Source organism: Cibotium barometz, chromosome 24, assembly GCF_041138505.1.
Source record: "Cibotium barometz isolate CiBa-2024 chromosome 24, ASM4113850v1, whole genome shotgun sequence".
In the NCBI taxonomy this organism is placed as follows: Eukaryota; Viridiplantae; Streptophyta; class Polypodiopsida; order Cyatheales; family Cibotiaceae; genus Cibotium; species Cibotium barometz.
In genome coordinates this window covers 46,399,581-46,413,152 of record NC_141069.1, presented here as the reverse complement: position 1 = coordinate 46,413,152, position 13,572 = coordinate 46,399,581, and the positions used below count along the sequence as shown (strand labels likewise).

At 38.5% G+C, this 13,572-nt stretch overlaps 1 protein-coding gene across 7 annotated transcripts in view; it reads left to right on the top strand.

Moving 5' to 3' along the window:
• LOC147625369 (putative LRR receptor-like serine/threonine-protein kinase At1g67720) overlaps window positions 1-13,572 on the top strand; it is a 110,229-nt gene that overhangs the window by 29,799 nt on the left and 66,858 nt on the right. For 4 of the 7 annotated variants that reach the window (XM_086818712.1, XM_086818706.1, XM_086818709.1 and 1 more), the window contains 5 exons: window positions 4,842-4,974; window positions 5,070-5,141; window positions 5,226-5,294; window positions 5,427-5,498; window positions 5,680-5,748. In XM_086818712.1, coding sequence (XP_086674838.1) covers window positions 4,842-4,974; window positions 5,070-5,141; window positions 5,226-5,294; window positions 5,427-5,498; window positions 5,680-5,748 — 415 coding nt within the window. The remainder of the gene's footprint in view (window positions 1-4,841; window positions 4,975-5,069; window positions 5,142-5,225; window positions 5,295-5,426; window positions 5,499-5,679; window positions 5,749-13,572) is intronic. The other 3 variants (XM_086818708.1, XM_086818710.1, XM_086818711.1) reach the window with 3 other exon arrangements.

The following is a 13,572-nucleotide window of genomic DNA, read 5'->3' as shown; positions in this document are numbered from 1 at the left end:
AACGATGGGTGGATTTTGTACTTTCCTTTCCTTCAGCATGATGTGATATGGGCTACAACTATGGGGCTCGCACCAAGGATCTTGTTCAAATTATTTGATCAAGGACTATGTCTTTCATAAAATATAATTAAGGAAATTGATTCCAATCTTTTATGACCATCCAAAGTGGAAAAGAAATTATTTTGGAGATTAGTAAATGGCTTGTTAAAGTTCACACTTATAATGTATGTGTTTATAAATAATCTATTAATTAGGAGTGCATTTTACTTACAATAGGGATGTTAAATTTTAAGCTTTAAGAATGTACACACACACACACACACACACACACACACACACATACAAACACATATGTGTATAAGTCATCTAATAGTTAACCAATGTATTTCTTTTACAAAAGGTTTGCCAGGCTTTAAGCTTCAAGAACATACATATACACACACATATACTTGTGGGTTTACACACATATATTTGTGGGTTTACATATACACACACATATATTTGTGGGTTTACACACACACATGTATATACATATACATACATAAATACATGTATAAACATATTTATATGTGTACATGTGTGTGTGTGTGTGTGTGTGTGTGTGTGTGTGTGTGTGTGTAAAGAGAGAGAGAGAGAGAGAGAGAGAGAGAGAGAGAGAGAGAGAGAGAGAATGAACCTTAGTTATAGGTCCCCATCGCTGTTTGTTAGTGATTACAGTTAATTGCATGTTGCTACCTACAACCATTGTGGGGATTCCTAGAAACGAATACATGGTCCACGTTTTCTTGTAGAGATTAAAGTAGAGGGCTAGGAGATAGAAGATGGCAATTTTGATGCCAACAAGGATGCCATGAGCTATAATGATAATGATGTTGTTAGCCTAGAGTGAGGGTATTAAAACATCATTAGTAATCCCTTTGCATTGTCTTCTACTTTTGGGCTTAATGTGGCTAGGAAATGTCACTAATTCTTAAAGCTCCCTAAATCCTTGATCTTTTGTGGTAGGAGGGGTGATGATGGTGCCCATTTGAAAAAGGCCATGCTAGATTATCAAAATGACATGTGAAAAAGGCCACGTTAACATATCATTGACATATGTGAGCATCATCCAATAGGTAAGGTTGTCAAATTGAACTTTTATGTTCATATTGCTCTATGCAATTGGGAAATCTTGTGGATCTAGGTGTCTTGTTGTATTTCATAGTCCATGACTGAGGGTTCTTTGAGATATTAGGTTATGGGTGCCCTTGGATATAGTTTAGATATGAAAAGCTTTATTGACTTTGGACATGGTTTATATTTGGCCAAGTTTGCTTCCAAGTTCACACATTCTATGACATAGTGTGTAGGGGCACTTGCTAGGGAGCTAAATTATTCGCTTTTTCCATGCCATGGTCCCTCCACTTTAATCTTGGGGAAACTTCTATCTCTTTATTCATTTTGGGTAACATTCAAAGCTTTGTTAGAGACACCATGTCCTAGAATCATAGCTACACACTCCATAAGGTTTTATTCCTAGGTTAAAAAATCTATGTGGGTGGGGATGAAAAAAATTTACATTTTGTGGAGGGCATTCCTTAAAACTTGACTAATACAAAAACAAGATAATTGTAATTCATGGTTTTTTATTCATGACATAATTCAATTATAATACTTGGCGAAATTACATAACTCTATGATTCCAAAAAGCTCATATACAAAATAAAGCGTAATGAAAAATCTAAGGAGCTAGGAGCTACATTGAGGGGGTCTACATCTCATGTAGTTCGATTATTATTGTTCCTTGCAGCTCCACCTCCTTCTCTTCTCACATCTCTATTGCTTCTTGCTTGGACATTTGCACCACTATTTGTAGTAACACTATTTCTAGTAACATGATCGTAAAACACAATAAAACTAACACAAGTGAAAATCAGTTCTACAAAAACAAAGAGGTTATGGTTTTAGGAACGTACATACTTGACATGCTTGCCAAGCATGTCCTCTAGTAATAACAATCTATCTTTCCTCTTTCACCCTTTCAAATAGAGCTTCCAAACCCCATTGTAATGCAAAATCATATTCATCTTACGTAGGGGGCGGTCCACTGCTTTAAGCTATAGACATACAAACAAATAAACATTATAATAATGTTGTTATTTAAGATAACCTTCTTTAATTAAAAGTAAGATATAGTTTGAGGGTAATATATAATTACAAATATTAATGGGATATCTACTCCTCCTTCATGTGTAACATCACACCGCAAGTTATTTGCCATCTATCCAAGAAGAAACATAAATACTTAAAACTCCTATGTGTAAGCTATCGACATACACTTATAGCACCGATTGGGAGCTACTGGCGTGCCTAGGTAGCACCTAGCATGCATTGGAGGCTATTGGCATGCCTAGGTAGCTACGGGAAGCTACTGGCATACCTAGGTAGTTGCATTGGTAGCATAAAACTTATGTATAAGCCTTATGCATATGGCTTTATGCATAAAGCTTATTTATAGGCCTCATGCATAAAGCTTATGCATAAGCCTCATGCATAAAGCTTATGGATATGGCCTTATGCATAAGGCTCATGCATGAGGCTAGTGCATAAGTCTCAAGCATGCATTGAAAGCTACCAGCATGCCTAGGTTGCTATTGGTATGCTTATTCACATGTCTCATACATGTGGCTTATTCATAAGCCTCATGCATAAAGCTTATGCATGTGGCTAATGCATAAGTCTCATGCATGAGGCTAAGGCATATGGCCATCTCTTGAGACTTGTGGATTCACCTAAAAATATGTAAATAGTATACTACGTGGGTTCAAATGAAGAGGATTTTTAATTCAAAATTTAAGGTAAATTTATAGAAATACGTTTACAGAAGAGGTTTTTTAAACTGATTTTGATGAAGAAAAAACTTGTAAGTCTATAAAGAAAAAGGGGTCATTTTATTCATGAAAAATTCATAGGTAAGAAGTGTTTTAAATAGTCCTTGAATGCACGTGATAGATAGGGTTTCTTAGTAGTGCACCCCCCCGAGTCTTGAGAGAAGCACGGCTCTCGAAAGGCTATCCATAGATCATGGAAAAAATAACAAACCCTAATCTTAAAAGCCTAAAACTTACAAACCCTATAACATGTAAAAGCATAAGAGAAGAAACGTACAAGAAAGAGATCTCTTACATTATGAGGCTTGTATGTGTTGAAAACCTATAAAATCAAATGAAATTAAGAAAGAAAGGTATTAATAACAAACCCTAATCTTAAAAGCCCTAAAACTTACAAACCCTATAAACATGTAAAAGCATGAAAGAAGAAACATACAAGAAAGAGATCTCTTATGAGGCTTGTATATGTGTTGAAAACCTACAAATCAAACCAAGTTAAGAAAAAAAAGTATTAAGAAAAAGCAAGATCTCTTACCATAGGAAACTTTAATGGAGAGCTCTTAATTAGGAAAAAAGAAGACGAGAAAATACTTTTAATGGTTAAGCTTTAATAAGAAGGAAAAAAGAAGAAAAGAAAAACTTAAAAGTGAGGAAAGAGAAGGGAAATACTCACAAGAAAGCTTTCATGGAAAGCTTGTTTACATAGGAAATAAAGAAAAAGAGTAGAAATAGGGTAGGAGAGGTAGAAGTGATAGATTGGACATAAACCTGTAGAAAAACTCAGAGTATCAAGTTTATTGAATTCAGAAGATAAAAACTAAGTGGCGGCAAAAGAAGCGGCAAAAAAGCGAGATATTTTTACAGTATTGCAGTGTTTCTTCGCTGCTATATACACTACTGAGCAACGATTTTTCACTGCTCATAGAGAAATTTCGCTACAAAAAGTGCTCCTTAGCACAGCGAAAAATCACTGCTCAGCATTGTTAAAACCGCTGATATTTTCCTTCTGAAAACGATGTAAAAACGTTGTTGTTCTCTCAATGTGTTGTAGTGAAATTTGTATGTTACGTAAGGGGTTTTTTTAATACCTCTTGAATGCACATGCTATATGGGATTTTAACACATACATACGTACATACATCTGCACATACACACATCTACATATATACTTTCTAAATAAATTATTGACATGTTATATAGGATTTTTACATATATATACATATATCTACACACACATGTGTGCACATGTGTTTATATCCATACATACATACATACATATTTACACATACACACACATATATGTGCATACACAATGTGTGTGTTTGTATTCATACATCTATATGTACACATTTTCACATACATACATCTATACACACGCATTCGTGTGTGTATATGTCTTGAAGGATCACTCATAAACATGTAAGCGAAACGTGGGTTCAATAGAAAGAATTTTTTAAATCTCTTTTTTATATTTTTTTTACCATACAGAAGGGTACCATTTAAAAGGGGTATTTACAGATTGAATAAAAAAAAGATGTATTTTATTCATGAAAAATTTACAGATAAGAGGTTTTTGAATTAGGCCTTGAACGCACATGATACAGAGAGTTTACATATAGTAAACCCCCCCGAGTATATGTATTATATATATGTGTGTATACATACATACATATATATGTGTGTGTAACCTACTCTTGAGAAATAGGTGGTATGTGATTTTGCTTCCTAGTCACTTTTAAGTGGATATACACGACCAAAAGAATAAAGAACATTCTCTCCAATATTTTAACGTTTCTTCCTTCAATAGCTTCAATAGTGTGATTCCCAAAAATAAGGTAGCACATATAATAAAGTTTTCCCTTCGCCTCTCTTTTTTAGAAAACCCCGTCACATGTGATGTAGCCTTTGATCCTTTTTTTGAAAAATTGAAACACCAAAATTCAATTTATGAGACTTTCTTTATTCATGCAGTAGAAGCAATCCAAATTCTTCAGAAGGCCTACAATTTAACGCACTATGGAGACGGCGATCCATGCTTGCCAGAAAGCTATACCTGGAGTTGGGTTGTTTGCAACAGCAACGTAAACCCAAGAATAAAAGAAATGTAAGATTATGTTAGCTCTTGAGATTTTCTTAATCAATATTTATCATGGAATATGGAACTTACTTGGATAAATTTGATGTTTAATGACCGCCTAGAAATCTCACAAATTTCAACCTCAGCGGTGAGATATCCGAATATGTCAGCAACCTAACGGCACTCCAAAACCTGTGAGAATAAACGCTAATTTCTAGTTGCATTTGTCCAAAGTCCCACTCTATCCTAACAATGATCTTCCCCTCTTCTCATGGTAGATATCTTGCTGACAACAAACTGACTGGCTCAATCCCTGACCTCACTTCCTTAACGAGCCTTCAAGTCTTGTGAGTTCACCACATTTAGTCAGTTTTTTTTGGAACTATTTCAAGCTAACTAGTTAGCTTTTAGAGCAAGATATTCATCTCTCATTGCTCAGATTGCTCCAAGCTAACAGTTGTGCTTTGACGTCGAGCTAGGGATCTTCACAATAATGAACTTAGCGGACAGATCCCTTCGTCTTTAGCGCAATTATCAATGTTGACCAATTTGTAAGTTTGTATCTCATGATACTTTGGAAGTGTTGCAGTAGGTTAAGTATTAATATACCAAGTGCCTATGCAGTGTCTGTATGATTGTACGTTTAAACTGTGGCTGGCAAGTAATCAAGTTGAGGGAGGTACCATCCTAATGCTGGTCGTCTAACCCTTATTGACTTTTTGTTATTACAAGGAATCTTGATGGCAATGCAAATCTTTGTGGGACTATACCTCCTTTGCTTTTGCTGAATAATATTACGACGTAAGTTGGCATTCTCCTCTCCGCATCATACTCGAGTAGCATACATGAAAGGCTTTGTTGCCTCTTCTCATAAAACTGTGATAAGATGCTAAGAACTATTTTTATTTGTTTCAATAACAATGATTCAGTTGTCAAATTTATATATATATTTTGTGAAAGTAGAAATCGGCGTGGATGATTGAGCCGATTGCCAAAATAGGGAGGCATAGTCTTTGTCAGAACAATGATAAGCATGGCCAGTCGCACGGTTATGGCAAGGTTTCATGATAGATTGAGAGGCTCCAAGCCTGAGAAACTTATGTGGCCCTTACACCAAGGGTAACAGGGGTGACAAATCCTTCAATGGGGTGACAACTCCTTCACTATTTTCCTCACCCGGTAGCTTATCTAGTTCGCATTTTTCCTACCTAGGCCCTTACACCAAGGGTAACAAGATGACTGGGGTGACAACTCCTTCAATGGGGTGACAACTCTTTGACTATTTCCCTCACCTAGTACCTTATCTAGGTCACATATTTCCTACCCTGGTGATCCCCCCTAGATTCCTCCACCTCAAGCAACTCACTACCTTGAAACCCACTAGTAATGGAACTCCTATGGTCAACAACAATGGACTGCTTTTTGATGCAATAGAGGATGCATATTTTAGAATGTGTTGTAGATCCTATCACACTGCTTCTCCAAGTGTAGAAAACAGATAGGCATAATAGGATCCCTCTAAGAAACATATGTGGCTAGTATACCAAGGTTAACAAGATGACTAGAGTGGCATGATCCAAAAGGACCTAAAAATCCACTCCAAGAACAATAAGCATAAAAACTATAGTCCCTACATCTAGTACACGTTGGCTCATGTCAACGTCCAACTTATTGACATGGCTCAATAGTTAGGGGTTGATACTTCTATGGCATTCGTCTCCCCATTCTTGGTGCCATCAATGCTAGTGTCCTCTCCATCGACTACAGTGTCCCTAACCATGTAATTTTGGTTCTCAAAAACCTGAGTGGCTTTGAATCAATTGAGGCTAGATTAATATGAGTGGCTTTGAATCAATTGAGGCTAGATTAATATGACTAGATAAATGTGTTAATGGATTCAATTATGGATGTGTGTGAAACACGAGTGGCTACTATAAAGGTGAGTGTAATTATGAAGCTCCTCTAAATATACACTTGGCAAACTCTGTGAAGCTTCACACCCCACTATGAGGCTCAGGTTTATGAAGGTTCACGCTTGGAAGGTTCATGCCTTTGAGCCTCACGGCTATGAGGTTCACGCCCATGAGATTCACGTTTGTGAGGTTCATGCACATGAGGCTCACATTTATGAGGTTCACAGCCGTGAGGCCCATGCTTGTGAAGGTTCACGCGCCGATGAGGCTCACGCATATGAGGCTTCACGCCTGTGAGGCTCATCCTTGTGAGGGTTCAGGCCTGTGAGGCTCACACCCCAAGAGCCAAATTGAGGAAGCTAATAGATGCAGGCACAACCCCACTTATTGTTGACAAGTAGAAATATCAAGGGATCAACCCAACGATTCACTGTGGATCTAGAAGCATGAGGAACACACCTTGCGGGAAATAGTGAGGAGGCTAGGAGATATGAAGCTCACACAAAGATGGAAATCCAAGGAAAGAGAACTCACACCTCGAAGGAAACAGAAAGGAGGCTGGGAGGCGTGAGGCTCACATCTGTGATGCTCCCAATCACGTCGTGACGAGACCCACGTGAAGTTAGCTGGTAGAACCCTAATAGATTCACTGTCAGATGTTGGCGCAAACATGACACCAAATAAGATTCCTTCACTTCAATGCAATAAGACAAAGTGCGAACCATAAACAACTAATGCATATGTATAGTAATATCCTACCAGCCTGCCACTTTAAGCATTTAAAACTCCCTGCTAGTAGGTGGGTGAGTCTCATCTATTCCTACCTCCAATTCCGATAGAAGGTTAATAATTGATTTCTCACCAACTAGCCACTTAATACTTTCAATTTGAGCCCAAATTTGAATGCAAAAGGAGAAAAATCAAATTCCAACATGGACCCCCACTTGCCCAAGCCAAGCAACCTACTGCCAAGTGGCCACACACTGCTGAGAGATGCAAAGCCATCTACACAATAGTCTTGCCCAACTTTTGAGCACACTCTTAGAGATCAATGTAGCTAGTAACTCAATTTCCATATAGTCGTCTCTCAGCAAAGCCACCTGCACAATAGTCTTGCCCAACTTTTGAGCACTCTTAGAGATCATAACTCAATTTCCATATAGTCGTTTTCTAGATTCACAACCGCTTAAGTAATTATTTTTTGACATATTAGAAAAACTTCCAATGGTGGAGACTTGATCCCTTCCTACTCCTAATCTTTGATTTAGCAGTATGTGGAGAGAGAGAAAGAGAGAGAGATATAAACAAGTAGTGAAGGGATTACCTTGCTTTTTCCTCTCTTTGCACCCCCTCCTTACCATGTGTGCTCCCCCTGCCATCGTGATGGCCGTTTATAGCCTTCCTTGGCATGGCTCGTATGCACCCCCTCGCCTGGCTGTGCACCCCACCTTCAACTCCACAGCATTGCCTACTTTTAGGCTCGTTTTGTCCCCCTTTCAGCCACTTTCAGCACGACGATCTTCAGCTCGACCATGATGGTCGTTCGTAGCACAGCCTATTTGTAGTGCCTTCTTAGGCAAGCAGCCCGCTTGTTGTAGCGCCGCCCACCTGAGGCGGTATTTGCCTTTTCTGTTGTGCCTTCCCATTTATGCCAGCCCTACGTGCTTTGCAACACCCCTACTTGCCTTTGCTGTTGGAATTAATGCTTTGTCCGTTAACGTGTGAATGCTCACCATGAAGTGGCAGGCACGAAACGGCAAGCCTAAGATCATAAGTAAATATGTAATAAATGTCAAATGATAACAACGATTCAGCAGTGCAACGAACGCGGCTCCACTCTCTGCAAGCAATGGCAACCTCGACCTTCTGAGTAATGCGTACCAATTAATGTTGTGTTAATTAATTATGATTACTACCTTCCTTCCAAATTTCTACATGCTATCCGCCTCCTTTCCTGGAGCGCCTGTGTGGGCCTACATTGCTTCCGCCACATTCGCAAGCCCCGATGCTTTGCTCTGCCGCCAGCGCTGATAAAGCCACACAAGCCTTTCAAGCGGCATTCTGTCTTGGCCGCACAAAACGAGAAACGCCTTCAAATTGTGTAGCGAATCACCTTGCCCATACTGTACTTATCCTCGTTAGTCCATCGCATTTGAGGCTTGTGCTCCTGATACGTTGGTAGCAAAGGCTTTAATTTCAAGCAGCACCAACTATCCTTTTTCGAGAAGCGGCAGCCACCCGTCCCTCCTACTGTCCACACGACCCTCCCTCACATTCCGACGCTTCTCGCACTTTGCCCATTAGACCACAAGCTGTGTGCTGCCATCGATGCTAACGTCCTCTACCTCGTTAGTGTCCATGCAAAACTCGACGTCATCGCCACCTCTTCACTACACACGCCCAACTGTCTTGGCCGTCGTTTTTCGAGAAGCGCCAGCAATAAATTATTTTAAAAAAACCCAATCATCAACCATCCTCCTTTTAAAAATGCGCCAACCTTTTTTTTCTTTCGTGCAACCTTGCCTGAATACCTTAACACACAACACTAATTATTTTAAATAATAATAATAATAATAACAATAATGATATACCTTCATATGCCAACATAGACAACTGTCAACAATTATTATTATTATTTCAAATACTTTTTTAAAAAAACATCATTCTAAACTCTTTTAATTATATTTTTACTAAAAAAACTATAAATACTTAAAAAAACAAAAAATAACACACACAATACTTAGAAATTAATATTTTATTTATAATCACTCAAAATAATTTTATTCATTAATTCACTCACATCCCGAACATGCTTGCAAATTCAAGATATTCGTGAGCGCAAACATGCCTACTCTTTTAGGCTATTTGAGTGCACACACCATTTTACACAAATATGATTAAAATTTTTCAAATAATAATCAGAATTATTAAAAGAAAAAAAAACAAATAAACAACACAAATGGATACAAACCCATCAATTGAAAAGGCAAAGACCCTTTAAATTCTAAAAAAATCAACACCAAAGGGGACTTCATAAAAAAATGGTAATAACAATGGTAGCCCCATAGTGAAAACATTGACCATACAAAATAAATAATATGCAATAACTAACAAAAGTGGAACCTACCAAACTAAACTAAGAAAAAAAAATAAAGATACAAAAATAAATAAATAACGAAAAAAGGATGAAACCCACAAGTTTAAAATTAAAAAAATAAATAATAATAATAACCTTGTGCCTAGCCCTCCCAATTGTTCTTGCTACGCCTTGCTGCGCTTGCTGCACCAACAATGCGACTGTAGGTATATTTCGGGGTGCTTGTGTACGTGGGCCCGGTTACCCAGTCAATGGTCGATGACGGGCCCATTTGTAGACATATGTGCATAAGATGTTATGGACATGTGTTTTTATCACAAGCGTATGTGGTGTAGTGGATAGGAGCTTCGTCTCCCTTGGCAAGTACGTGGTGTAGTGGATAGGAGCTTAGTCTCCCTTTGCAAGGACTTGGGTTCGAATTACAACAAATACAAGGACGTGTGTTCATAACTCTTTTGCACGGCTGTCTGTACCGAGGCGATCTGTGCCACATACAAAAGGCACCTCGAAATCTACCTAGAACCCAAAAATGCTCAACGCTCTTGTGGGCCAGCCACCCCTTGTGGCTTGCTGGTGCTTACAGCAGCTGATCTTCCTTATGTGCACAGTGCTACATGGCCAGGCGTTTTCTTTCCTTATGTGCACAGTGCTACATGGCCAGGCGTTTTCTTTCCTTATGTGCACAGCTGATCTTCCTTATGTGCACAGTGCTACATGGCCAGGCGTTTTCTTTCCTTGTCGCCTTGCAGCTGGCTGCTCCGCGCCCATCCCCGGCAGCTGCGCTATGCTTTTGCCTTGGTTGTCACTTCCGTGTTGCTCTCTTTGATGTGCCTATGGCTGTTCGCAACCCCGGTGCCTCCCGCCAACGTCCGCCAGCTACGCCACCCAGCAGTTGCACCCCGCAGTAGTCACTCCTACGCTCCTCCGCCCAGCCTCTGCCCTTGCGCCTGCTCCTCAGATCCACCGCCACTGCCTTGGTCACTAAGCGCAGAGAGAGAAAGAGAGCGAAACTAAAACTCCATGCTTAGCTGTGTAGTGTAGAGGCTTAGCTGCATAGTGTAGAGAGAGAGAGACCCACGCTGGCTACACAATGACGAGACAGGAGGGCAATGCCTTGGTCGCCGGATCTGCGTGTATACCTTCTCATTCTTATGCGCCCTAGCAGCCTGATCTCCCCAAAGACAATTGTGCTATTTTGGGTTTTCCTTTCTTCTTCATCTTCAGATTCTTTTTCATTTTTTTTAAATTAAAAAAACCACTATCTAATCCTACTCACTAACCTATAATAATTTGAAATTAACTAACGCTAACTTATTATTAACAAAACTAATATTAACTCTAACTAAAAACTAATTCTAGCTGTAACTATCAATAATAACATTAACTAATTTCAACTAATAAATTAATATTTACTAGATGTTAATTAAACTAATCTTAAAACTTAATACTAATACTAATCTTAATCATTTTTATTAGCACTAATAACTAACGTTAACTACTAATCCTATTGACACTAACACTAATTTCTAATCTTATTCACTAATAATCTTAAAGCTAACACTAATCAAAAACACTAATTAATATGGAAAAAGAAAAAGAAACCCTAAAACAAAACACCAACAAGCAACAAAAAGTCACACAAACCTTATCCTAACTTCATTCTACTGCAAATCAAATCCAGCCCACCGCAAAACTAAATCAAATTCTCTCACCGAATCTTTCACCAACTGTAACAATCAACACTGAATGTCATCGAATGGAAATGAAAAAAGAAAACCCTACACAAGAGTCTAAACAAGCACTAAGGCACATAACCTTGATCCGCGGCAGTGTTGCCAAAGGAGAGCACAAATACACCGCACTCCCTAGAACAAAGCTAACCAAATGAGGAGTACTCACCTTTCACATGTCTTAGGAACTTGGTAGCTTACCCGCCATCTTGTAGAAGAGGAAACCACACCAATGCAAGCTAGCATTGAGAAGACCCACCTCCCATTGTCATCTCGCGAGATTTGTTTATGTAGAGCTTGGAACTCCCCGTGGTTGTAAGACCATGCTCCACTGCAAAAGACAATAGTTCATTCTCACTCTCTTACTAGCAAGACATCTCAAGATCAAGACTCTTATACAAACTCACTCTCACACAAGCACTACTAAGAGGGCAAGAGGATAGGGTAGAGAGCTAGAGCACAAGGACCAAGAGCACACTCTCAATCAACTCTCAAGGGAACGTCTCTATTTCTTTAGTTAAAGTCACTTATATACATGCCACTTATTGGCAACGGGCGTTTACACTCACTGGATTTTAGTGCCCAACACTTAAAATGTGAACTAATGAGAAGTAACTAGAGATCTTTCAATCCATTATCCATTGCGTACAAGGTTTTGATGACAAGATGTTTTTGGTGGTACTTATTATCCTTGGGTTAATACTTGGATCGTCGATAATGGAGCTTCTAGGAACCTGACTAGTCGAAGAATTAGTATTCCTCCCTCAAGACTATGGGAGATGACATCATAGTGGGCAGTGGGAAAATCATAAAAAGTGCCCAATAAAAGGTTCATATAATGTTAAGGTTTTATTTCACTTGTGTCTAAAGAAGGTTGTATAAAAATTATTTCAAATATTCATTAGGTTCCAATATGAAAAGAAACCTTATTCCTATCTTGGCCATTATGGACCATGACTTGCGGGTTCGCTTCAACAAGAATGGTTCAATATTTATTCTTGATAGAGATAAGAAGGTTGTTGTAAAGGGCATTCAAACCTGAACAACTTATATGAGTTTTTGAAGTTTGTAGTCTAGACTGACTTGAGTAATAGTAAAATTTGGCATGAGAGATATGGGCATCTTAGTATGTAAACTCTTTCAAAGATACAAATAGGTAGACTATTTGAGCATTTGCCACCAATTTTTGACAGTCTGGATGTGTGTGAAGCTTGCATGATGGGTAACCAATAGAGAAAACCCTTTTTAAAGAGGCTAGTTTTAGGGCCAAGGCTCCTCTTTAGCTCGTACATGCTAATCTCTATGCAAAATGAGTATGATTACACTTGGAGGTTCTTCCTATTTTTCACATTGATATAGAGTATGAAGATTCAAGTGTATTTTCTTAAGAAAAAGTCTCAAGATTTTAGAAAGTTTAATGAATGGCTTGCATTGGTTAAAACGGAGATAGGAATAAAATTGAAAGGCAATTTAAAACATACCGAGGAGGAGAATTCATGTCTCATAAATTATTGGGTTTCTACAAATAAGGAGGCATAAACTGGTAGCTCACTACCACTCATCACACTCCTCAGTAAAATGGTGTTACAGAGTGCAAGAATCGTGCTTTGAGATGACAAGGAGTATGCTTAGTAGGAGGAATCTACCTAGATTCTTTTGGGTTGAGGTTAACATGGCTATGTACATTCTTAATACGAGTGTAACAAAAGTAGTCAAAGTGATGATGTCACTACGGACAAGCTCAAGTAAGAAACCTTTAGTTGCACACTTGAAAGTTTTTAGGTGTAAATGCTATGTAAATGTTTGAAATGCTCAGAGGATTGAATTGGATGCCAAAGGCTAGAAATGTATCTTCTTGGGTTACATCGTGCAACATGGAGTCGTA